Source organism: Triturus cristatus, chromosome 3_2 (assembly GCF_964204655.1).
Source record: "Triturus cristatus chromosome 3_2, aTriCri1.1, whole genome shotgun sequence".
Classification (NCBI taxonomy): domain Eukaryota; kingdom Metazoa; phylum Chordata; class Amphibia; order Caudata; family Salamandridae; genus Triturus; species Triturus cristatus.
In genome coordinates, this window is record NC_140584.1 from 306,108,888 (window position 1) to 306,135,936 (window position 27,049).

The 27,049-nt window shown below is 45.1% G+C and overlaps 1 protein-coding gene across 2 annotated transcripts in view; it reads right to left on the reverse strand.

Annotated features, from left to right (window-relative positions):
- Positions 1 to 26,149, reverse strand: part of PIGV (phosphatidylinositol glycan anchor biosynthesis class V) — an 86,942-nt gene extending 60,793 nt beyond the window's left edge. Inside the window, exons 1-2 of one of the 2 annotated variants that reach the window (XM_085647727.1) lie at positions 26,022 to 26,149; positions 120 to 282 (exon numbers count right to left, since the gene is read on the reverse strand). In XM_085647727.1, the coding sequence (XP_085503853.1) occupies positions 120 to 200 (81 nt within the window). In that variant the 5' untranslated portion in view covers positions 201 to 282; positions 26,022 to 26,149. Of the gene's footprint in view, positions 1 to 119; positions 283 to 18,328; positions 18,426 to 26,021 lie in introns of those variants that run through there. The other variant, XM_085647726.1, reaches the window with a different exon arrangement.
- Between the last annotated feature and the right edge of the window lie 900 nt (positions 26,150 to 27,049).

The following is a 27,049-nucleotide window of genomic DNA, read 5'->3' on the forward strand; positions in this document are numbered from 1 at the left end:
AACAGATTTACAGAAAGGGCAACAATACCAAACTATTTGTGAACAACGAGTACATGTATGCATTGCTGCTGCTCGCAAGATGTTTTATTAAGCTGTGAAATACCTCAGCTGTGCCTTACCTGCAACAGGAATGTCACAGCACGGCAGCAACCTGAAAACCAAAGCACCTCACGTAGGAACGGATCCTTTATCAGCTCCATCCTACTCAGGCAGGGGGATCTTTAAAAGTCTTCCATGCATCAGAGCTGTTGTGGCCAAAACAATGCCTACTGCATCAGAATCCTAAATAAAACACAGAGAGGCAGGTCAGAAACTGCTACCGTTTTCATTGTTGTGTAGATTGTGGATGAATGCTGACCCTAAACACTGTTCTTCGGTGGAAGGATCCCTGACATAGAAAAACAGACACATAATTTATTTTCTTTTAGACCTCTATTACAGGATGTAATATTTGGTTCCCCAAGCATTCCACCACCAAAACAGACATCATCACACTACAACAGCCTTTTGCTTGTCACGCTTGTACAAGAGAGTTATTACACAAAGCTAGATCACCACCATAAGCATCAACACCAACAGGACCTCACCACCCTCAAACAATAGTCTTATTAGATGGTAAATACACCAAGCCAACTATTTTTTAAGTTTAAAAAATGCTTTATTGAAGAAAATTAAGGAACATGTGGCAATTACATCTATTACAAGTAGATATCTGAAAGACAATCCAAGCTAATTTATGAACATGCAAAGTGAATAATATAACTTTCTGATAATAGAAGGAAGATAATAAACGTAAAGAGTAGAACAAAACAAACATATCCTATAACAATAGATTATGAACATAAGAAACTTGAATTGAAATGCATAACTGTAATGCTAAAACAAGTGCATTTTAATCATTTTATAAAAGAGAAAGGAAAGAGAAATAAAGAAAGAAAAGGGAAGAAAGAAACAGGACAAAGATAAAAGAGGGAAGAGGAAGAAAAAAAAAATATAATGTACTGTAAGGTTGAACAAGCGAATAGCTAATAACTATGTGGTACTATGAATGGATAACAAATAAACCATTCTAAATTTAAGGAGGCACGTAATTACAAACTTTAGATACGGATCGGGTCATGCATCTAGATAGAAATGAAGTAAGGGGTGACCACAATAAATCTTTTTAAACTTTTGAAGGAAGAGAGTTAGCATGGGCTCAATCTAAACGATGATGATGACATAACAGGTTCCACCATGCCATATATGAAATTTTAGATGTATCTTTCCAATTAGCTGTGATTATTTGAAATGCTTAAGCAAATATCAACAAATTTCCCAACCATCCGCTGAGAAGTCCAAAGGGGGGAGGAACCACCTAAAAAGATGTGTATAACATCAAAGGGGAAACATACGGATAAAATGTCATTCAATTTATCCCAAACTTGTAACCAGAACTTTTTAACAAGAGGGCAATCAAACAACATGTGTAAATGATCACTATTATCATGAGCACAAGATCAACAATTAGTAGTGACCAAGCCAACTATTTTATCGTAAGAAGAGATCATTTCACGCCAACCTATGCTGACAAAACCCACTATATAAGACTATCATATCCAACTGGACAGTTAATTGTCCTAGATCTCATCATTCTTTGTATGAACGTAAAAGCCCATTGTACATGAAGAGGGGTGTTGAGAGGTGATTCAATATTACATACTTTTACACAGAGACATTTCACATCTTTACATTTTAGGCAAAGGGTGAGTAAAAGATTTGCTCAGAAATACATGATTTTCTGTCATGAGCGGAGGCGAGAATTCAAACCCAGGTCCCAAAGTCATCACCCCAGCCACCAGCCCGCATTTCCACCCATCCTAAATTGACAGTTTCACCACAACATCAGACCTAGGCAAGCTAAACAATTGATTTCCTCAGAAGAGGGATTACTCCTACCAAACATTACCATAACTATTTAAAAACTTCAGCGCTATCAAGAATGTACATTTTGCAAGTTAAAGTGCAGAAAAGAATAATTGTACATCCGGACTAAATGTGGGTAGAATGCTTTATCTCATCCATTTCTTCTAATAGTCAACACTCACCAACAAAATTAACCACAGCAAGGACTACACAATCCAGACAAACAGGTATCTGGCCTGTAGCCAAAACTGTGAAATATGCTAAGAATGCACAAATTGAGTCCCTCGTCCAAGCTCTTTCCACTGCAGGTTAGCTTCTGTTTTTGCCTAATCTTCATCTTGCTTCTCCTACATACAAATTGAATAGATGTATAGTACTAGAAGACCATCATATATTTACCAGTTAGTTTAACAATGCACACCATCTTTGTATTCAGGCTTGATTAATCTCAACCTCTGCAAAAACACAAAGTAATGATAACTAACAGTATCCCAGGTGGGTCATAACACAACATTTTTACAACTGATGCATTGGTCTTATAACAGTGGGTGGGATACTGCTTGCCCCACTGCCCTAAATAGATGCTCAGATTTCTGTTCCTTTATCTTGACTACTCTATATTGTATCTTATTCAGAACTGGAGTTGAAGATTATATGCTTCCAAAGCTTTCTCTCCACTAAAGTTAACATGTGGTTGAGCCTAAAATGGACGCTCCAGAAAACTGTGCAGTCTTAGGAATGTCTATCAGCAGAGATGCCACCATGAATAACTATTGGGCCAAAGGTTCTAAAAGCTGAATGTGTCCATGCCTGTACTGTACACGTTGCATCTCACCAATATAGAGCGGGACACAGTGGCAAACAGGTTTCTAAATAAATACTAACTACCCCCACAGATTCAGCATAAACTCTTGCTGCTGATTCGGAGGCTTTAACCCTTTCGCTGAAACGACTCCCCCTTTTCCTACACACAATGTTAAGCCTATTTTTTTTTAAATAATTACTGTTCAAACTTATGCCTTCATAACTTTTTTTCCCAAAATATATGCAGGCCAAATTTGAATCTCTTTTTCCCCACATTTGGGTATTGCAAAGATACCCTGGGTCTGTGGTTTACTCAGAGGGAATCTAGAAAACAGTGAAAATGTGTCATTTTTTGCAAACAATGGTAACAAAGGGCTTTACTAAAAAGTGTTTTCTTCTATAACAATCACTTATACAAAAGATTTGCTGAACCTCTTCCCAGTTTTCAGAAATATGTAGGACAAAACAGAAATGGATGGCAATATTTTCATCTGTAATTGTTTGTAATAACTGCAGATCTACAAAAGTAATATCCTGTTATGTCCATCGGACACGTGCGGTTGCATAGATATATAGTGTTTGTCAATTTTCCACAAACCTGTGATACCCAAAGCCATCAACTGAGCTGTACCTGATATTGATCTTAGTGTTTTGATTTTCATCACTGAATGAATGAATGAAAAGCTTTATTCGGTAAGGAAATTGCATACCATAAAAGCACATACAAATATACATATAAAATAATTGATCACAATTCCTTACAAATTTTTAAAACATTAAAAATGTGAAAATGTACAGACGGTGCTCGAAAAACAGAACCCCCCTGTTGCAGGTTCAGGGTGCAAGGGGGGCTAATCCCAGTTCATCGTAGGGTATAATTAAGTGACTCGAGGGGCCGTCTGGATGAAATTTCATTTAGAGATTTGCTCTGTGTCGCACGCAAAATTTTAGGAACTTCGCCATGTTAGTTGCCAACATTTCTGTTTCTAACATTTGAAGAGTCATGAAGGCTGGTCTACATTGGGTTAAGCCCAGATGCTTCAAAACAGGAATCAGGTATAGCTTTCTTGCCTCGGTATAAAATCTACAAAACATAATTATGTGCAGGGTCGACTGAACAGAGGAGTCGTCACAAGGGCATAGAGCCAATTGGGCTGACCAATCATTTGTCACAGGGAATGTAATTAAGCGGTGGAATATGTTCAAGCGCAATCTGGTCAATAAGAACTTCTCGTAGTTGGTTAAGACGGAGTTCAAATAAGGCTCTATTTGATCTGTTGTCTGGATGTGAAGAAACGGTTGCACAGTAGTTTTGTTTGATTCAAGTGCCAGACGTAGGTCTGTTAGGTGGGTTGAGCATATGTCACGTATTTTCTTTCTTGAGATTTGTTTAGTATTTAGGGGATTGGTAAAAAAGTGTTCGAGTCCTAAGTCAGTAAGAAAGTTTTTGACATAGGTGAGCCAAGTAATGCGTGATCCGTATTCCAATTTCATACAATCTAAAATAAGTGACTGTGTAAATTTTAGTTCCGGTGTGGACCAGATGCGATGCCATAAGAGAATTGGCTGCATTCGTATTACGTCTGTGATAAATGGGAGGCCCAGTTCACTGTGAATGTTGAAAGTTGAAGTGGATCGCGGGGCTGCCAGCAAAAATTTCAGGAAGGAGTTCTCTGTTTTTTGAATTGAAGAGACTCGTGCGCTGCCCCAAATCCCTGCCCCGTAGATCGCCACAGGTGCCAACCTATCTACAGCTCGAATACTGCAGTTGTCTCCTACTGCAGGTGAAAGAAAACTGGGATTTCTTTGGGCGCAGATTTAAAATATGGGCAGCAAAAAAGGGTTAATCACCCCATTCAGCCTTCCCTGTGGGCAGCAGGAAGACTGTCTGGTGGCCGCTGCGAAGACAGGTTGTCACTCCACTCCATCCTTTTCTCACATTTTTCCTCTGGTGGTCTCATTGACTTTCTGCCCTCCTGGGCTAGGCAAATATTTGCTTAATGCCCCAATCTGACTCTCTGAAGGATTGGGAGAAAGACTGTGGCCTGGGGGACTGGGAAAGGGGCAGCTGCCCAGGCTCCTACACCATTTTATTTCCCCCCTGGTGTTTGGTGGGCTTTTGTCCACTTACCCCTCGAGTGGGACGATACAGGATAAATTCTACAATCTACCCTTTCCAAGAAGTGGATGAAAGAAAAACTCACCAGTGAAAAAAGTAAGAAAAAGAATGGGTGTGAGATTACCTGTCCTGGCACTGGGCTTCAATCCACACCACGGGCACCAGACAGTCTTTTTGAATCCTTTTTAAATTCCTTTTCTGGTGTCTAGTGGCTTTCCTACCCATCTGGAGTAGGCAGAATGGGTCCCATTAATGTGCCACCCCAAAAAGGCAGAAAGACTGTCTTGGGCCCAGGGGTGAGAGGTCAGCAGAAAGCCAGAATAGGACGGCCACCCAGCACACTATTTTTTTGTATCATTTCCTGTGCATCTTATGGACATTCTGTCCACCCTGAGCTCCGTGTTGTGGTGAATTGTACCCACCAACATGCTTCCCCTGAGGGCAGAAAGACTGTTTTGTGCCCAGAGGTGGTAGAGTGGCCTGTTGCAGGACAGCTTGGTGGGCTTGTCCACCCATCGCTAACCGAAGGAACTTATATTTATTTAAAGATCTTTATGGCCTGAAACTACTAAGGGAACCAGAGCTCTGCAGAATTAACCTGGTGGAGTTATTATGACAAAATTACAAATAACTGTTAACATAGCAGTAGGTTAAACGGAAAGAAAAAGTGGACACGGCAAACAGTAAATAAAAATGAACATAAGGGGAGTAACAGAATACACCAGCAAGTCAGCGATTGAAACAAGATGGACCTTGAACAAAAGAGTTTCCAGGTGTACACAAAACTTCTAGGACTGGCAGACTGATTCAATTGGGACACAAAATAGGATCTTTAAACAACCTATTTTTTTAATTCACATTTATTTGATCATATTAATGTAATCTTAATGTATTATGTTTTTGTGGTTTAGAAAATGTCTATAGATTAGCAAAGTATGTGAATGTTGCACAAGTTTTGTTTAATAACTAAAAGTGGGTTCACCTGTACTCTAGCACACATAAAAATCAAAATTCATATTAAGTTATAACATCAACATGATGAATAAAGTCTGCGTGTTGATTACTCAAATAGTTGTAATTGTATTTGTGGTTAGTAAGGGGCACCAGTATATGGACACTAAAATGCAGAGTAACATTCCAACTACAGTCATACAACAGCTCTCCGTGGGTACATAAACATAAAACCCCTATGGAATTAAACAATGGTGGAGCTGGATCAGCTTTCCTAGAACATATGTTGTTCAACATTGTCACCACCACACAAGCTATGTTGTTGTTCTTCTTGTCCATTGCACTTTTCCTTTTTCTATACCCCTTTGGGTGTGTATGGGATACCAACTGAAAAGCTGTCCTCATGATAACCTTCAGATCATTACAGTGTCAATATCATCTTTTGACAGGCTTTTCGTTTTTTACATTGACTACCAGCGTAGAATTCTAGATAATTTGGATATTCAATGTCACTGGTACAATGAATAACAAGATGAGACTGATGACAATTGTATTTCCAAATAGTAAAGTAGATGGGGTTGGCTACAGAAATACATGACTGTAAATTCATGGACTTAGTGTTTGACACGTTGTCACTGCTAGGAACCCTCTAATTCTTCAAAGAAATCATTAACGTACAGTCGGACATTTCAAGAAATTACGTTCCCTGCGAGATGGCCAATGTAGTAAAAAAAAATAGGTAATCCCTCCATTTGTGTTCTCTCTACTTTTGCCATGACTTTTCTGCTATTTAAATTTGTTTTCACTTAAGGCGTTACTAATTTAATGTAACTAACATGTATTGCAAAAAGCACTGCCAACGGATTGCCCGACTTGAAACATTTTGATCCCACCCAGGACACTCTGTGCTCTCTACGTTCAAAACATAGTCTATGTCCAGCAAGCAGGTCCTGCATTCAAAGCGTGAGGTCGTTATCACCCCTGTGGTTGCAGAGCTGTACAAGTGCATGCATCCCGGGAGGCCAGCTCTTGGCGGCATCTATTAGATTTGGAATTACCACAGTTATCCAAATAAAAGATGGAGCAATCAAAGGAACCATAACTGATTTAATAAGCCATTCCCAGTTTCACGATATCGGCCATGTGTACTTACTCATACATGGCTTAATATACGATACGAGACAAGCCTATGCTACTGGTAGGATCAAGAGCTGTAAAAAATTACCTAAGATGCGGGGTTTGTTACTTGAAGCGTATCCCAACAAATAGTGCTTGATTCAAAATCAAACATGATAAAAATAGGGCTTGCTTTTATGATGCCCTCATTTTCTAAAACTTTCAGAAAAGTAATATAAAGTTTGACTTATTTAATGACTTTCTAAGCATTTGACAATTTACGATAATTGTAGGTGTTTCAAGAGTACATTTTTATAATTAAATTAATGATTTTATTTAATCAGACATTTTAGCATGCTCACTTGCAGGTAAGGCTTTTTAAGTTATAGACAGCCACATGAGAAACTCATCTCTCAAACTTGGGTAATTCTATTGAAGAGTCGATCATTCATGTCACGCATACTTTCCAACATATCATGACCAACAAAGAAGTAGATTTTTCACGTTTCAGAATGACTAATGAGCAAGACGACGACTACATCATAACGGACGTCACATGATCACTGAGATTGTGACACCATCACAAGAAATTACATCATGTCACTCAGGAGTGATCTGCCATGCTTGACGTCCTATACATGCTTAGGTATATAGTGGAAGCAGGTTCATTTCTGGCAATAGTTATTCTGGTCTATTACAGAGAGACAATAAATGGCCACTTACTGTAAGTATTTTTCACCCCTGCGCTAAACATTAAAACTAAGGGTCATGCATCTGGGGTCAATCAATCTACATCTCAAATAAGCTTAAACTAGCAACCACGGTCATAGAACTTATTTCAGCTGATACCTTGGCATTGTGTGATATAGATTTTTGGCCCATTCCTGGGAAGTGTTTTTGCCTTGTATGTTCTAAGTCTTGAGCTTTTGATCACTTTATGGCACCCTAACCTTCTGGTGGTTGTGCGGTGAGGACACAGCAAGTGCCCTTTAAGAGTTTTCGCTCTAGTCTCTCCGCGTGCCTCTCACCATGTGCAGTCACTTGGAACACTATAAAAGTAGTGATGTGCGCAATCGTGAAGCCGGAGCACCACTGGCACGCCAAAAGTAAATCAGTCTATGCCTGTTCGCACTAAGCCCATGCAGGATTCTGATCCATATCAGCAAGATTGTCACCTTCTCGCCAAGGGTAGGACTTGTTATGTGCAGGATAAAATATTGGAAGTAGCAGCAGTCTTCTTTCCTCTTTTACCAGATACCATACAAGAAATTGTGGTTGCAAATATCAAATGAGCCAGGACGTTAAAACCAAGCACACTGTTGTTATTAACATATTTTACTTTCACAGAGTGATAACGCTACTCCTTTTTGTGGATCAAGGAAGTCACGTTACTCCTCTTTTTCCTCTTTCTTACCTCAGTCATGAGCAGAGACACAGATCTCTGTCTTAGGTAATAACTTGTGACAGACAGTATGCAATCAACAGATTTGACTAGTCCTCAAAACTCTACAGATTCTATATTGACTGTTGGTTTGGATAGCCAAGTAAATACTTGTGTCACTTTATGCATCCACCTCTGAGAGCTAGTCTTCCCAGCGAGTTGCCCTCGCACAGAGGGGACTGTGCGGGGAGGAAGGATAACGTGCCCTCTTGAAGCTATATAATAAAATCTGGAAGTTGGCAATCTAATAAGAATCCTCAAAATGTATTTATAAAAGAATTCTATCTTTAAACTATCTTTAAACTACAGGAGAAGGATTATTAAATGTGCGCTCTCTTTCAGCTCATAAGGTGCATGTTTATGATCTGTTGCAGGGACAGGCTTGAACTCAAGATGAATTAATGTTTAACTCTATACTTAGCTATGGTAATTCCAGAAGACTACAGATTCTTTCACGTTAACAGAGACTCCAGAAGAGGTGGTGGAGAGGCTTTGCTCTACATAGGGCATCTATATTTCCCTATGATTGATTGCAAGTGGGGGATAGTCTGTAATATCTAATTTGTAGAAGTTTATGTTCCCCTTTGCTATTTCTTTTTACTACTCAAAAATTATGTTGAATCCTGCGCCCTGATGAAGGACTCACAAGTACATGTTCTGTAGGATGTGTATATATATCTGGCTGGAGGTATACCTTGCTATGTATAAACTTATTGGGGGGTCACTGTTCACGTTGTTTAATATGTCGTTTTCCCTGGCTAGTCCCCCTTCTAAATTGTCTTAGTTTCCAGGGACCCTCTGTTGTTGCTCTACTGTACACCCCTGTACTGACAAACATGAATCTTACAGCTAGGGTTTCGAAGAAATGTGTGGTTAAACTACTGTTAAAAAGTACTGAGCCAAGGTAGAGAATTAAAGACCAATCACTATCAGGGTTTTTATAAGAAACAGACTAACTTGATGCCTGGCAGTTGGGGTTCCGACCAGGAAGCGGCACAGACACAGACATGGATCGGGCACTTGATGAACTGAGATTCTATGTGGATCAAGGGGATTCTACTGTGCCCCTTTTGCTCGACCTGTCCGCAGCTTTTGATATGTGGACCATCAGATTCTTCTCAGTCTGCTTAAGGAGTATGGCTGCAATCAACTCTTTTCTTAAAGAGCAATCACAGTCAGTGATGCTGCCTCCACATCCATTCCCAGTTCAAGTCGCCCATGGCTCTTCATTTTGTCCTATGTTATTTAACATACATACACACCTGCTGTTTTCCTTCATCAGATCATTTTGGTGCTTGGCAATTTCTAATGCTGATGGCACCCAGCTTATCGTGTGGCTTGGCTATCGCCGCTCAGTCCTGGACCAATCTGCCTTTATATCTATCAGCTGTTCAGGGTTGGATGGCAACCATTCTTTACAGCTCAATGCCAATAACATAATAAAAATTATAATACCTGGCAACCACCCTGAGACGTGGCATGATGAACTTTAGTCCACTTATTTCTGTAATGTTCCTGAGCCATCAACCAAAGTTAAATCACTTTGTTTCTTCACTGAGCCACCGCCCCCGTGTTCCCAGCAACATCAGATCAAAGTCGCTTGTTTTTTCAATTAGAAACAGTTAAAAGATTCTCCTATTGCTGAGCCCCCAGTTACATCCTAAGGTAATTTTGCCTGCGTTCTGGCCAGGATAGATTATGGCAATCTTTTTCATGGCTTGCCCAATTAATCACGGAGACAAATTTAACTAATTAAAAATATGGCAGCAAGAGGAGCCTTCAGCCAAAAGATATTGGACAGGATTACACAACCTTGTGTTGGCCTGCACTGGTTAACAGTAAAACAAATAATCAAATTTAAAGCTCTATGCTTTCTCCAGGGAGGTTTTTACGGGCTGGAAAAATCTCTGTTTATGTTTTACTTCAAGCTTTACTCTCCAAAAACAAATTTTGGCTCCAAATCTCAGTGATATCACACGCATAAAAAAGTTAAGAAAGGAAACCACTCTCTTCCCTTGCTGGGCCCCCAACTGGGGAACACCCTAAAATTGTGAATAAAACCTATCTACTCTCGACTCTCTTTCAGGATATCATTGAAAAAAATCCTATTTTGCTCAATCTTTCTTTATGGCACAGCGAAGTCATGTTTTAGAGTTTATTATGTGTTGAGATGCCCTTTGGATGAATAAAGCGCGAAATTCAAAACCTTACCGGGCTGTCCTGCTCCTGCTCTTCGGCGGGGGTGCCGTCCTTGCCCTCCCTGTAGCGCCGCTGGCGTTGTTGGTGCTCTGGTGGTGCTCCCTCGCTGGCTGTGGGCTGCCGATTCGTCGCGCTGACCGGAGCGGGAAAAACTGCAACTCCCAGGTGCCCCGGCGCTCCCTGACGACATCCAAGCGCCCGGAGGCGCATAAAACATCGCTGCTTCCTTGATGAGGTGGGAAAAGCGCGAAATTCAAAACCTTACCGGGCTGTCCTGCTCCTCGGCGGGGGTGCCGTCCTTGCCCTCTCTGTAGCGCCGCTGGCGTTGTTGGTGCTCTGGTGGTGCTCCCTCGCTGGCTGTGGGCTGCCGCTTCGTCGCGCTGACCGGAGCGGGAAAAACTGCAACTCCCAGGTGCCCCGGCGCTCCCTGACGACATCCAAGCGCCCGGAGGCGCATAAAACATCGCTGCTTCCCCCGCGTCGCGGGAAGCGCGCGGGCGGACGCAGGGAGAAGCCCGGGACAAGGGCGGGACCGTCTGTGGCCGAAGGGGGCCGGGCTGGGCCACGTCCCTTTTCTCTCCAGCATCTGTGAGTTCATACGCTCGGTGTGTGTCCCCGCTCTGTTACCGGAAAAGGATGTCTACTCGTTCCGGGAAGCTGTTAAGGAACGAAGGCGAAAAGGGGCCAAATGTGGCGAGCCCTATCATAGGAACTATGGACCGCTTCATCACCAGGGTGGCGGCGGTGATTGAAAAGGAGATTGCTATGTCTGAGCGGCGTTTATCTGAGGTTTACCTCCCCTCAAGACGCTCATCCTTGGGGGTCGACGCCCAATCGTTTATACCGGCCAGTCCCCAGGTTCAACCCGCTTCTCCATCTAGTGTGCCTGGTGTTTATACAGACCCCCCCCAGTTGGCTGGTATAGAGCATAATATAGGTAGGCTGGAAAATTTGGCTGCTCTTATCCCTATAGTTACAGCGGAAGACGATGGCCTTGGTAAGCTGTCCACATCATTATCAACTAATCTCCCAAGCGAAGCTATCAGTGAGCTGGAGGCCTCAATACCGCTCACTGCGCCCTTATCTTTATCAGAAGGGGAGCTAGTTAGGTCTTCCCCGAACTCCCAAACTCCAATCACTAGACAGGAGAATAGGCCCCTAAGCAAAAAGCTACGGAAACGTAAAAAGGGTTGCCTAGTGAGACAGGCCGCTCTTTATCAAAGATTAAGAAAGCCTTCTGGATCTGGTACGAAACCCACAAGGGGTAAGCCCATATCGAATGAAATTGACATAGATGGTGATGTTCTGATCTCTTCCAAGGGGCTAGACCCAGACGCAAACACTGTCAAGTTTTCAAAGCTCCCTGACTTAGCAACGGTTGAAAATATTTTTGAGAAGGTATACAGCCTCTTGAAACCGTTACTAACACAAGTCAAGGGTCTAGGGGAAAGGATAGACAAACTTGAGCAATCAACCCTTGACGGGTTTCACTCACTTAAAACAACATTTAAACAAATAATTAGAGTGACTGAAAACAAGGACTTGGGTGCAAAGGGGAACGAGCCTTTGCCTCAGAGAGACCCTAAGCACCCAACATGTCTTAACAAGGTTGTTCCCAATAGTCCATTAATTCCAGCTCTCATATCTCCCCCCCGTCCCAAAACAGGGCCAAAACATAAGGGTTCAACAACTCACATAGAGCCTGACAAAAATAACCCTAAGCCTCTTCAACAAAAGCAGCCACAGACTGTTAGTGGTAAAATGGAAGTCTCCAAAAAACCAGGGGCACATAGCAATTTTAATGGGCTAGCGCTAGAGAAAGCCCCTAGGTCTGCATCCCAACCTACCGCCACATCTACCCTCTCACCGGCCCCCAGTAAGTCAGCTCGACGGATCCCCCCAGTAAACCTCCCACCAGACTGTCAACCTTTTGTTGCAGTCATGGTTAATGTGCCCCCTCTAAAGGAAGGCCAGTTGGAAAACCATCAATCACTCAAGAACAAGTGTATCCACTGGCTGAAGGCAAACAAACCAATCCCGCTGGGTGTGGATGGTATTATCTTAAGTGTCCGCAGAGTGGATTGGGTAGGGCAGGGGAAAAAAACGCAGGAAGGGGATTGTATAATCATAAACTTCCAAGACCCAAGAGTAGTACCATCGATCTGTACTCCTATTAAAAGTATGGGGGCTCCGGGGGTTAAAGTGGTAGATCTTTCTTATTTTTACCCTAGGCAAATTGTTGGATCAACTGGTGGAAGTTTAAGTCCCCCTGTTTTTGGTCAGAACTGGGCTGGGGTCTCAGGGGATAAAAGGGAGAACCAATTGTGGGCGCCAGGGCCATACTGACTGGAAACTGGGAGTAGAGCAGACCCAGCTGAAGTATTTCCTACCAAAATAAATCTTACAAGTGGGATAGGCGACTTTATATCCACCCCACATGATCCCTGTTCCCCTCATATTTCTCCGAGGAGGTCCATAGACAGGGGCATTCTGGCGCCCAGGGACTCTTCAGCTGTGACGGACCTAGTCTTTAAGGTTTACAGCTGGAATGTCGCAGGGATTGCAAGAAAATTGGCACTACCGGATTTTACTGCTTCGGTTGATGAGCACTCCCTGTGCCTTTTCCAAGAGACATGGAGCTGTGTACCGGTCCATAGGGTGGGCTTTTCTTCCTATTCCTCCCCTGCGCAGGTTTCGGAAACAGGGAGAGGGCGACCAGCGGGTGGCCTTTTCATCTGGGTCGCGGCTTCTCTAGACTGCAGAGTCTTGGAGTTTCCCACAGGCTCCCCTGACATACAAAACATTACCCTAATAGATCAAAGGGGAAGAACTGTCCTAAATGTTTATAATGTTTATGCCCGGGGAACCGTGGGTGGGAGAAAGTCCCCTGTAATATCTCTCCTCGAGACCTTGCTAAATAATACCCCATATAAGTCTCGTACATTGGTTGCCGGTGATATGAATTGTACGTTCGAGCCCTTGGGCTCGGACGTCTCCCTCGACCAAGACGAGGAGGATACCAGGTTGGGGATTCCGGTACTGGAAATCCCACCGATTAGAAGGTGGTCAGAAGTGGCGCTCCTGTTATACTCCCTGAGCCTTGAATTCAACTTAAGGGCAGCAAATGGGAGGACATCCTCGGATAGGCTGGGTGTCCACACGTACAATAGGCCAGGACATACCTCTAGGTTAGATTATTTTCTAATAGACGTATACCTATGGCCTTATGTAAGGGACATGCAGGTGGTCCCCTCGACTGAAAGTGACCACAACTTGCTCTCTTTAAGTATGGTCCAGTGGTGGCGCCCCTCAAGTAAGGATAACATTAACCGGGTAGCCGCACCCCTGGATGAGTCTGAAGTCTCCCCTTGTGGTAGACGAATAAAATGGGCCAAACTGGTTTTATCAGAGGCTAAGGTAGGGGAAATTCAATTTCACTTAAACCACGCGGTAACAACTCTTGGAACCGCCTTGGAAGGGGCGGGTAGTGTGAGTGGGCTTTTCGTCTCCCTGGTAGAAGCCTTAACTAACGTCTTTACATTATACCATAACAAGTCGGGTAACAAAGACTTTAAAAATCCAGTCGATGGTTGGTATACCCAAACATGCAGGGCTCATAAGGCTAAGTTAGTTGAGGCGCTCAAAGTTAAGTCCCGTAGTGTGATACAGGAAGCAAGGAAGGCCTACAATAAGTCCATTAAACTTGCCAAGAGGGAGTGGGAAGATAAATACTGGGAAGACCTGCTCCAGGCTAGTAAAATTAGGGACTCTAGGGCCTTTTGGCATCTCATAAGCACGCGGAAAAACCCCGATGCATTTGTGAGACCCTGCAACATCCCGCCTCAAAGCTGGGTAAAACATTTTGGGACCCTATACCTCCCCCTAGATGGGGAACGCAACGTGGGGATGGACTTCACACGAGTAACCGAACCTCACGCCTATGATCTCTTCACTCCCTTAGAGATTGAGGGGGTTATAGGGTGGGTAGCCCCTCGCAAGGCAGCGGGCCCCGACGGCCTTCCGGGGGACCTTATGAGGGCATATCCAGCGGATTGGGCACGGGTCATAGCAGCTCTTCTAAATGATATCATGATGGGAGGGGCAGTGCCAGAATCCTGGAAAGGGGCGGTGGTGGTCCCGATCTATAAAAAAGGGTGCAGGGAAACACCGGGGAACTACCGCCCTATAAGTCTGATTGACTCCACCCAAAAGATAGCTGGTAAAGCTATCCTTGGAAGGATTCTCGATTGGGTGGAGGAGAAAAAAATCCTATCAGACTTTCAGGCAGGTTTACGGGCTGGTATGGGGACAATAGAACAGGTGTTTAGGCTGGCACTACTGGGGTGGAAGGTGGTGGAACTGGGCAAGGGTAGTCTTTATTTGGCCTTTATAGACCTGAAGACTGCCTTTGACCTAGTCCCCCGGGAAGATCTTTGGAGGGTACTTTATGAGTTGGGACTACCCCCTTACATCTTGTCCCTTCTCATTAGCCTACATGCCCATACCTTTGCTCAGGTCCGCTGGGGTAAAAACGGAGAACTCACTGAGAAGATTCCAGTGTCCAGGGGCGTAAGACAGGGCTGTGTCTTGGCACCCACCCTATTTTCACTATATGTGAACGGGGTGGTTAAACATCTACAACAAGAACCAGCCGACGCCCCCTGTCTCGGAGGAGTTCGTATCCCCACCCTGCTTTTTGCGGATGATACGCTCCTGATCTCGAAGACCCCTCAAGGCCTCCAGAAATTACTAACGCGTTTTCAGGAGTTCTGTGCTGCAAAAGGACTAATAATAAATGTGGACAAAACTAAATATCTAGTCCTAAATCCTCCTAAGAAATTGGGCCGTCCACCCACACTTAACTCGATCCCCTTAGAGAAAGTAGCCGAATTCGATTACCTCGGTATTCGAATTACGGATAGGTTGTCTTGGGCTAATCATATTGATAAAATGGTTCTCAATCATAGGAGAGTAGGAGGTGCCCTCATGAGGGAGTTCAGGGCCTCTCCTAGGAGATCACTTACCCCAGTAATTGATATCTACAAGGCCAAAGTAGTGTCATCAGCCTTGTATGGGGCAGAACTGTGGGGCCACTGCCGATTGGACGCCCTAGAGACAGCGGAGAGCAAGCTTCTGAAATCCTTTATCTCCGTTCCACTGAGCACACCATCTGTACCAGTGCGGTTGGACACGGGCTGTAAAAACATTAAAGACCAGGCCCAGCTTCGCCCGCTCCTGCTATGGACACGAATCTGGAGGGGTGAAGAACTAAAATCCTATGCTGATGCCCTGGGGGAAATAATGAGTCTGGGGGGCTGGGCGAAGATAAAGTGGTTAAGAGAACCTAAAAAGCTTCTGGAGATGATCGGATTAGGAGGCTGTTGGTCATCACGTTCAGCCCCTCCAAAAGAAGTTGTTAAGGCGCTTTTCTGGAAATGGACTGTGGAGCGTCTAATTACCAACTCTAACCACTGCAAGTCCACTGTCGCCTTTTTGCAAATTAAAGACATTGTGGCTTTTGAACCTTACCTGGACTTGATCACTCTCCCCTTTGACCGAGCCCTATATTTTAAATTTAGAGTTGGATCCCTCCCCCTGGGTGCAGTGGTATCGAGTTGGTCATCAGCGGCCCGTTTTTCTCCCAACTGTGCATGTTGCCCGAGTAGGGTTGAGTCCATTGCGCATGTCTTATTTAAATGCCCGGATTATGCAAGGCCTAGGAGTTCCTGGTTGAAACCCCTCTGTCGTAATATGGGCACACGTAGCCACCTAGTAGCCTTGCGTATCCTAACTATGGACACTTCCCCCCCTATAGTTTGTGGAACAGCAAAATTTCTAAAGTCTTTTTGGCTTATTCGCTGTAAGAGATTGTCAGTAGCTGTTTAATTCTTTTTTAGCTAATTTAATAACGGGCTTTTTATGTCCTTTTATCTTTTTATGAATTTCTTACTGGCTTCTTGTAGCATTGTTTTTTGTATATTGTAATGATTGTAGTTTTATTGTGCTTACAAGATATCTTGCATATCGAATAAAAGCTAAATTCATTCAAAATATTGTGCTCTATAAATGCATTCCGTTCTATTCCAACTTTAACACAGATTTATCCTGAAGCAATTCAAACGAGGACTGGCAATTAGCAGAAAACATCTTCTGGGACATTACGGAAAGAAATCAACCAACTCAGGACCAGTACAAACTGTGGGAACAAGCCTTGAATGCTAATCTCACCTTGAATCTGCGTCCTTCAAAGAAGCACTTTCAGTAAGATGCCACTCCTCAATACACCTATATCTGAGAACAATCATAGGCAGTCCTAGACTACACATTGGCGTTAGCTGAGCCCTACAGGCATATATTGGATTACAAAATGTTTAAGGTCAGATAGCAATCATTTTACCCTGTGGATCACCATGCATTTTGCCTATTCCCACAATAAACCTATGTGTTGGGTTGGTAATCCTTCCGGCATTAAGGGACTGAAAAGCTCCTATGGCTGAACAGCTGATGGTGTAGAAAAATTGGCTCCTTTTAAGAATATAATCCTGTTCACTTTCAAAATGACAAACTTTCTGCTTATGAGGCAATATGTGTTAAATTAATTACTAATTTACATAATAGCCTCTGAGATTAAGTGTTCACTATATATCAAAGCAAAGGCATCAGCCCCATGACCAAAACGTTGGATGTATCTTACACCCCGGGGAAGGCACAGTCTTATTTTCAACATGCACTTTCAGCCTAGGCTGGAAGGAAAATTCTCTTCATGAGGCTCATCACTTTGTCAATCTCAAACTTCAATCCTAATTGGTCCCGTCAAGAGGAGGCAAGCTCATGCAGGCTATGCAACTATCACAAAGAATCTTGGCTCCATCAGCTGTGCTGCTGCTCCAAACTGGCCGAGGAGCGACGTCGCCTGCTCCTTCCCTTGTTTTGGTCTAAAGGCGTTAGGCACTGCAGGGAGGCTGTGGATCCGTGCTTCTGTGAAAACATGCCACGCACCGTAGCCAGACTGGGGAAATTTACAAGCCTTATTCATCTCTCACTTACTGAAGTCACTTCTGTATAACAATAGCTCTCGGCGGTACACCACAGGCTCAGCATTCAGCTTTCAACCTGCATTGACAACATCACTGGCTACCTTCAGCGTTCACCATGGCCATGCGGCCTCGTGTGCTGTAGATCGCCAGCCTTGAACACACCCTCATCTGGCACCATCACTGGTGAACCTCATCTAGCAGTGAACGGGGCATCCAACCAATCTAGATAAAAAACATCCTGAGTTGGCCCGTTGCTAAGCAGCTTGAGCCCAAACATCGCGAGCCTCACTAGTTTGCACTCTGCGTGCACTTTTTCCTTTCTTCCACAACCCCGGACACTTCTCATGCTCTAAGGTGCTAAAACTATTTACACTGACTTTTACCTTGTTTTAACTGTTTCCTGTAACTTGGCTTTGAAGTCACCGGCTGAAGTATCTGTCATTTTATATTATATGTTGTAGACATGTAATGAATTTAATTAATCGAAAATGAATTAAAATTACTTACTTGCTTCATAAGTGACAATCAATCTGTTGGTGACCTTCTTCACATATTTGGTAAGCTCCCCAGATGTCCCGAATTTGGTGGGACATATCTGTTTTTTCACCATATGTCCCAGCAAATTTTAATGAATTAATCTCATGTCCCGGTTGGTTTCACGTGCCCCAGGGTAGGATTAGCTAACAGTCAGAAAGCAAACGTGTTTACAAAGATGTATACTGTGTGTAATAATTGCATTTATATACCCCTTCGTACCTACGGTGACCACCTGTCCATTATTTAAACAGACCATCGAGAGTTCACCAATATCCGCATTCAGTGGCGGCTAATCTTTCGGCTTTGACATTAGTCCAAAGTTTCAGCACTTCCGGGTCGCATTGGAACCAATACATATCCTACGTTGTCTGATAGAGAATATGTAAAATGGCCTAGGATTGGAGCATTCATTGCATTCAGCCAATCACAGTACCCATACAGAATGCCGATGTGCTGGTTGGCTGCGGAACGCGCATGTGCCTTTATTCGACCCGTCTTCATTGAGCAGACGGATGTCGCACGTTTTGTTAAGAGCGAGGCAGTTTAGAACCTGAAATATTTTTTATGCCAGAGGCGACGAGTTCTTCACTGGCCGGTGATCGTCTGACTTCAATCTAATAAGCTAGGGTGATGCCGCCAGGATTTGTCGGCAGGATGGGGAGAGAGTAAAACAAGGGGAAGGGGAGCATTCCCACAGGTGGCGAGAGGGATTGATGTTTTCCCGTCATGGTCTGTACACATTGGTATGGTAAATAAAGTATTTTCATTTTAGCATGGCATTTTCCCCAAAGAAGCGTTTATGTTCACACATTAGCAGTGAGATGTTCCTCATTGCATCTGAAAGGCCATCTTTCCCATTTTAGAGCTTGCGTTTTTGCCTTCACACTTTCTTATGGGTTGGCTAAAATTCTAGAACTGACTGAAGGTATTATACGTAACGTGGAGCCACTTGTCAGGTATGTTTTAAAATGTTGCAAAGTTTAATAGTTCACGTAAAAAATTGGTTGTTTCACACTTGAAGCAAAAGTCTACTCAGCTCACATATTTAGTAAGAGATCACACATTCATGTCATGCTTTAAAACAAGCATTGGTTATTGTAGTGGGTAACTTGCAGGGACAATGATTGCAGGGACACGCAGGTAGGTGGAAATAACGATCTCTTTTATTCCCTATATCAGCTATAATTACTCTCGGAGGGAGAGTGCCGGGGGCCGTCTTCCCCGTGCACAGACTCGGCGCTACTGAGCCCAAAATGGCCGCTGTGCGCCTACGTCATCGCGTCGGCGCGACGACTAGACCGCAACTCTACATATCTCCCTTTTTTCCTTATACATAAGCAACAAGAAAAAATTATTATTTGCGTGCATATCTCTCCCTTTTCTCCTTACACATTAATAACCAGAAAATTATACTTACGTGCATTCCCCATCAGTCCTCCATCTCAAAGTCTCTAAACCTCGTAGGTTTCACCACAGTCCTTCCACTCCGGGTACACCTCACAGGAGTGCCTGAGGCAGGGACGGCGCTCTCTCGGGAGGTTCTCTGGTCTTCCCTCCCGGTGTTTGGGATCACTCCTTCCCCCGGAGATCTGCTACCGCTTCCCCAAAGTTCCGAGTTACCCAGACCCTCATCATCATTTACATCCGCTTCTCCTCCACGGTCTCTTGGGTTGCTTGATGTGTTGTCTGCCAGCCTTGACTTGGGTCCGGGACGGTATCACTTGTCCATTTTCCCGTCCGTCCCACTGCATGATCTTGTTGCACTTGGACATGCGGTCCTGCGACCACACCTTCCCATCGCTGAGTAGGGCAGAACGGTTGTAAACTTCTTCCACCAGCATCGGTGCGCTAAATTTGCTGTCCCCCTTCCTTCGCAACTGGGCCAACTTAACACGCACCCACTCTCCCTTCTCGAGCTCCGTCTCTTTGACACTTCTCCTTTTGTTGTAGTGTTCCGCATATACCTTTTGAGCTCTCTAGGTTGTGACGTACTACAGCAGGCGACCACTTGCTCGTGATGGTTCGCTCCTTCCACGCCACATTATCTTTCGTAAAGGGGTCTCTACCCCTCAAGATCTTGAAGGGGCTGTACCCCGTGCTGGTAGGTGTGATCCTATACGCCCACACCATACTCTTCAGTTCCTTTTCCCAGTCCTTTCCGCTCGCAATCGCCGCTTGCACCGACCCAATGATGACACGGTTGAATCTTTCGGCTTGACCATTTCCCGCGGGGTGGTATATCGACGTGTGTTTTATCCTAATGCCGTTCCTCGCCATGTACGTGTTCCATTTGTCGGACACAAACTGAGGCCCATTATCGCTTAGGATGGAGCGTGGGATGCCTTCCCTGAGAAATACTGCTGTTAGGAACTTTAGTATCTTGTCACTCCCGCACATGCCTCTCGATCTGGTTGTCCATCGCCGGCCACCAATACACTTGTTTCGCTCTCAATTTTGTCTTGACGATACCCAGGTGGCCCTCGTGGATGAGAGTCAGCAGGTGTGGTATCAACTTGCACGGGGGGACTACTTTTTCCCCTCTCCTCAGGAAAATCCCTTGGTCGCAGACAGACAACTCTTCTCTCACTTCAAAGAACTTCCTAAGCATTGTTCCCAAGTGCTTTTTTTCCGGCCATCCCCTTAGGACACATTGCTTGACTGCTTCCATGTCTGTGTCTGTCTTGTACGCTTCCCTCCATTCGTGCATGCTTATCACTTGTTCGTGATCGTCCATGAATGCTACTTTACAGTCCTCGTCTTCCAATGTCTTGGGGGCTTCCTCCATGGCCGCTGCTCGACTAAGGTAGTCGGCTACTTTGTTCTTTTGCCCTGGGATGTGCTCCACATCATATCTGTAGTCCAACAATTTCAGCGTCATCTTCGCGATGCGGGGCGTCGCTGTGGCGTGTCCTGACGATGTTAGTACTTTGATCAAGGGCTTGTGATCTGTCCTCAATCGGAATCTCGTTCCCCATAAGAACTGGCGGAACTTGCCCATGGCCCATACTACTGCTAGCATCTCCTTTTCTATGACGCTGTACTTTTGTTCCGTGGGAGACAGCGATCGGGATGCGAAGCTGAGGGTGGCCAAGTCTCCGCCTTCCAATTCCTACATAAGGACTGCTCCCAGACCCCGGTCACTGGCATCCGTCGTCAGGATCGTCCCGGCCCGGGGATCATATCCGCTCAGCAGGACAGCTGTGCTGATGTCCGCTTTTATCCTGCGGAACTCCTCTTGTGTATCCTCAGTCCACTCAAATTTGGTTTTGTTCCGTATTAGTTGTCTCAAGTGGTGCGTCTTCGTGGCGAAGTGGGGAACAAATTTGCTATAGAACTCCGCCATGCCTAGGAGCGATCTTACGTCTTCGTTCGACTTGGGTGGTGGAGCATCACATATCGCCTTGGCATTGGACTGTTTGGGGGTAATCCCCTGGTCACTGATCACATGCCCCAGGTACGTAACTGACGTCATCCCAAACCGGCACTTCTCCTACTCCGCCGTGAGTCCATTGTGTTCCAACACTTGGAGGACGGTGGATAACTTGGTGTCATGGTCCGCCTTGTCTTTGCCCATTATCAGGATGTCGTCTTGGAAGTATTGCACTCCCTCGATCTTGCGAAATAGACTGTGCATTAGCTTCTGGAATACGGCTGCTGCCGAAGCCAACCCAAACGGCATGCGGCGGAATTGGTAGCACCCGAAGGGGGTTATAAAGGACGTCAGCTTCTTACTGGAGTGGTGTAGCGCAATCTGGTGGTAGGCGGACATGAGATCAATTGTTGAAAACCACTTTATTCCTTTGGTGTTGGCCAGCATCTCATCTATCCGTGGCAAGGGAAACCTTTCAACTATGATGTTTTTGTTCAGCTCCCTCAAGTCCACACACAACCGTATTTTCCCATTAGGCTTCATGGCGACCACCAACGGGGCCAACCACTCTGCACTCGTGATCGGTTCTATGATGCCGTTTTCTTCCAGTCTGTGGAGTTCCTGTTGCACTTGGTCTCGGACTGCTAGGGGGATGTTTCTCACCTTGTGGCATACCGGTCGGGCATCCCCTCTGAGCTCAATCCTGTGCGTGAATTTAGTTAATCTTCCTACTTTGCCTCCGAATACGTTGGGGAATTCTGCTTTCAGCCTCCCCACGTCTGGTCGTTGTTCTTCACTGGTCATTAAGACTTGGGTGGTTCCGCTTGGGTTCAACTGTATTCCAAGATCACCTTGGTCTACCGAACCTAGGACCGATGGACCTTTCTTCGCTACGTACAGCTTGCAACTGGCCTGCCGCTCCTTGAATTTAAACTCCAGGCGCCGGTATCCCACCATCGGGATGGGTTCTCCTGTAAAGGTGACGGGCGGATGTCCGGGGGCTCCAGGTGGTCTCCAATGTGGTCCTTAAACCGTTCCTCCCAGACGCTGCGTTGTATGATGGTGTAGGGGGACCCGGAGTCGGCTATCATCTGAATTTGTACCCCTCCAATCACCAGGTCACACTGCGGTTTCTTCGATCGGTTGCAGTTTATCCCCATCACGTGTTCGTCTATGCATAGCACGCTGTCATCATCGTCATCTTCATTCCCTACGTCTTCCTCCACCTCTTGTGCGACATATTTGACTGCTCTTGTCTTCTGCTTGCGGCGACACACTTTCTCGCAGTGTCCGATTAATCCACAAAACATGCATTTAGCCTTAAATGCCGGACAGCGCTTGTCGTGTGCTGGGTGCGACCTGCTGCTGCATCTGTAGCACATGCCCTTGCCTTCCGTGACTGGTTTCTTCCCCGGAGGTGGCCTGGGTGACCACTTGGCCTGTGTCCTCGTGTCTCCCGTTGCTCCTTTGCCTCTCTCCGGCGGTTCGGCTTCTGTGACTTTGTTCACCATGGGTTTCGGGGCAGCCTCCTTCTTTGCCGCTTCCGTGCATCTCTTCGATAGCTCCGCCTTCTTCACCATGGCTATCACTTCCTTTAACGTCGCATCGCCATTGACCCACAACTTATCTTGTATCGCCGAGTTGGTGGTGTGCATGACAATTTGGTCTTTTATAAATTCGTCGTGCAACGTGCCAAACTTACAGGTGATGGCCAATTTCCTCAATGCCACCGCGTATTCGTCTATGGGCTCTCCTTCCACCTGTTTCCTTTGCTGGAAGTTATATCTATCAATAGACATGCATACCGCTGGTCTGTAGTGCTTGTTTAAGTCGTCTATCGCGTGTTGGAAGACATCATCGTCCGCTGCTTGCCTCGGCGTGGGGGAAATGTTCTGAAACACCCTAATTCCATCTGGGCCCAGGTGGTGCAGCAGGATCCTTCTTTTCCTTTTGCTGGGGAATGCTTCCAACGCTTCGTCTTCCAGGGCTTCCATGTAATTCATAAAGTATTCCCTCCAATCCTCCCATTTCATCGACTGTTCTCCCGGTTTGGGTAGGAAGGGGATTGGCGTCGTGAGTGAGGACGGTTGGGCACACATTGCCGATCTTCTCTCCGGCGACTCGTCTTCCCCCCTTGGGCTGCCTGGTGCGCTCCGTCTCTGCTGGCGTGGGGGGCTTTGGTGTGCAGCCGCTCCAGCGCCACTGACGCGCTCTGCCTGATCCGCCAGGGCCTCCCCTGTACCTCTTGTGTTGGCCCCGGTACGTGCTTAGGGTCGTTGCGTCTTGGGCGCCTCCCCTCGTGACTTTGTGAGGGCCTGCGCCTCCTGCGGCGGCCTGAGAGGATCACGGTCCTCCCTTCCTCTGCCTGCCACGTGGGTTGCTCTCCCCGCAATTTCGGCACTCGCGCCACCTTCCTCTTCTGTGCCTCTCACGTGACTTGGGTTCTTGCCCGTGGCTCTGGGGTTCCCCCGTGCAGTCACAACTCATATGCCTCCCTGGGTGGTGCTCGCTACCCCGGCGTCCCCACTGCCGCGCTCTCCCTCCGGCATACCTGTGTGTCTCCTGTTGCCGGCCACGTGTGCTCCTTGTGCAGGCTCTATGGGCTTTCCCCGCGTCGTTCGTCGGTCCCAGCCCTCGTCGCCATTTGTAGTGGGTAACTTGCAGGGACAATGATTGCAGGGACACGCAGGTAGGTGGAAATAACAATCTCTTTAGTCCTTATATCAGCTATAATTACTCTCGGAGGGAGAGCGCTACTGAGCCCAAAATGGTCGCTGCGCGCCTACGTCATCGCGTCAGCGCGACGACTAGACCGCAACTCTACAGCTATACGAACTGTTCTGTCTTTTGTGTGGTGAAAAGTTTTATACCGAGCTCCATGACACAGCAAAGATACAAGGAGTGTATCAGTGCAGAGTTCCTGCAGTATTGAAAAAAAAACGCTCCAAGCCAGTAGTTTACCACGTAGATTTATTGAGGTGGTAAAGTTAAATACAGAGAGATAAAGTCAGATTCTAAGTAGGCGGCCCTCCAGGAGCAGCTTCCCTGCTGCTCAGCCCTTCATCCAACTGATTCACGCACACATTCCAAACACTAACATTCCATCAGGCAGTCATTCTGGCTGAGCAGCAGGATACTACATATCTTCCCCCCTTTAGAACGCAAAGGAAGGAAGATTTAAAAGGCATCAAAAAGAGGCAAGAAAATAAAAGGATGAAATATAGTGAATGGTACACTGAAAGAAGGCATGAAAATGAAATATGGAAAGAGCAAGCAGAGGAAATAAAGTGGATATGAATTGAGAAGCATTAAAAATAAAAAATTGAAAAATAGGAAATGCAAACAAGAAAAGATGAAAAGAAAACGATGACTAAAGCACCAACACCCTTTCTCACAGAAAGACAAACCCACATCCGCCCTCACATAAATAACAAAACGAACCCAAGTACAAAGATATGAAAGCTGGCCAGGCAAACACAAAAATATACAAGGGCATAAGCAAAAAGGTGAAGGAAAGAATGAAACACAGAAGCAAGAAAACAGTGAAAGGGTGGAAGACAGCTGTAGATAGAACAAGTAAAGCAAAAGCATAGGGAAAAGAAGGCTGTCGTTCACACAAGCAGAATACAGCAGTGGTATGAAACACAGTAAATAAACGGGTGTCAAGCTCACAAAGGTGGAAATGGAGAGGTGAGCTACACTATAGAACTTCCCCAAAAGCAGGTTGGGTGGAAGGTATGGGAGGGACCCACACAGCACAAGGTAAACTTGTAAAATGCAACATGTGCAATATAAATATGGATGAACCACATGAAACAACGTACGGTAAAGTAAAGGAAAAAAAAGTGTGGGAGGGACCCACACAGCACAACGCAAAAAATGTAAAATGCAACATGCGCAAAAGATGTGGGGTTACCACATGAAAGTGTGAACATAGCACATGGAACAATGCAAAATGTACGAAATAGATGTGGGTGCAGGCCACATGACGAAATGTAAAATTTCAAAGAGAACTAGGTGTGGAGAAACACCACACAGCATAAAATGTGTGGAGAAAGACCACACGGCATAAAATAAAATGCAAAGCAAATAAGCACAAGAGCACATGGCGTATGCAGAAATACAAATCACTCAAAGAAAGGTTCTCTAAAAGGAAACAAAACATGTAGCATGTAAATATAAATTGCTTACGACATCTGAAAATTAAATAATAATGAATAATCCTTGTAGCGCAGCAGGTTGAGGCCTTGTAGCACAGCAGGTTGAAGCCTTGTAGCGCAGCAAGTTGAAGTATTGTAGCGCAGCAGGTAAAGTTAAAGACCCAAATGCACATTGCAGTCAAGTAAACGATAGTTACTTCTCCGTTATCTTGAATACCAAACTGAGGTGAAGCAGAACAAGAAGGAACAACGTGTAGAAGATATTTTAAATTAACTATATTTTACTATGGGATCTTGCCCTGCAACTTGTCCAAAGTCATTAACCTTTACGCTGCAGCTTAGTAGAATAAAAGCACCAGGTAAACAAAACATTTAGTCCCACCTTAGATCCAAGCTGGCTGTGGTGACGACTGCTTACAATGCTGCAGGAAAAGGTTGCACTTAATCAGGAATGGAGGACTGTGGCTGAAGAGAAACCACCGGCAAGCAGTGTAGGTTTCCACCGCACCTTCAAATTAAGTTTATTGTAGCCCAGAAGACATTGTGGATGGCATACACAGATATTGGGAAAATCCCAAAATGGAGGTACGCACGGTGGTGCTAAGCCGGGTGGCTCACAGCGTGTCTGTGCAATCAGCGTCCAAGAGCAGGGATAAAATGCCAAGAGTCGGAAAGTGAGGAGACTGCCTGATGACATCATGAATTAGATGTGAAGGCTCGAGGATGTAGGTACGATCGCGCGCTGTTTAATTTCAAAGTTCAGAGCAGCGGTCAAACTGGCAATGGCAAAATGAGCAAATACAAATGTTGCCTTCACTGCAAGATATTTGAAAGTCTCACTCCTCACAGCACACAAACACAGCCCCTGCGCCGACTTAAATTACGCATGTAATTAACGGTAACTGACTAGGACTCAAGTGTGCTCGGGAAACGTTTTCCTTTAACAAAATGAAAATGCAGGCAAATAAAAGTCCCACTAACCTCCAGTAGATGGCAGAAAATGACCATACAGTTCAGTTTTTAGAAACTCCTAGAGCACCGTTTAAATTGCAAGTGTGAAATTGACAAAACAGCTCGGCTCTAGAGCTTCTCACATGGCCTGTTGTCCAATAAAATCTCCGATTAAAGATCTCTTTCTCCGGTTTCAGATTTCCTTTGCTGTTATTGAAAGTACCGGTTCAGATTTTTTTCCCGTTCTAGGCACTGTGCAATCTGCTCCTTAACCTGAGCAGGAACCAAGCACTGACCGGGTCTCGTCCTCATTCCCGGTTCTTGGTCTCTTTGTCACGTTAAAGCTCTGGTCAGGGAGACAGCAGGAAATGGTAGGCAGCAGGAATTGGCAGGTAGCAGAATAGTGCTCCAGGGCAGCAGCAAAGGCAAGCAGGCAGTAGATAGCACATAGGTAGTAAG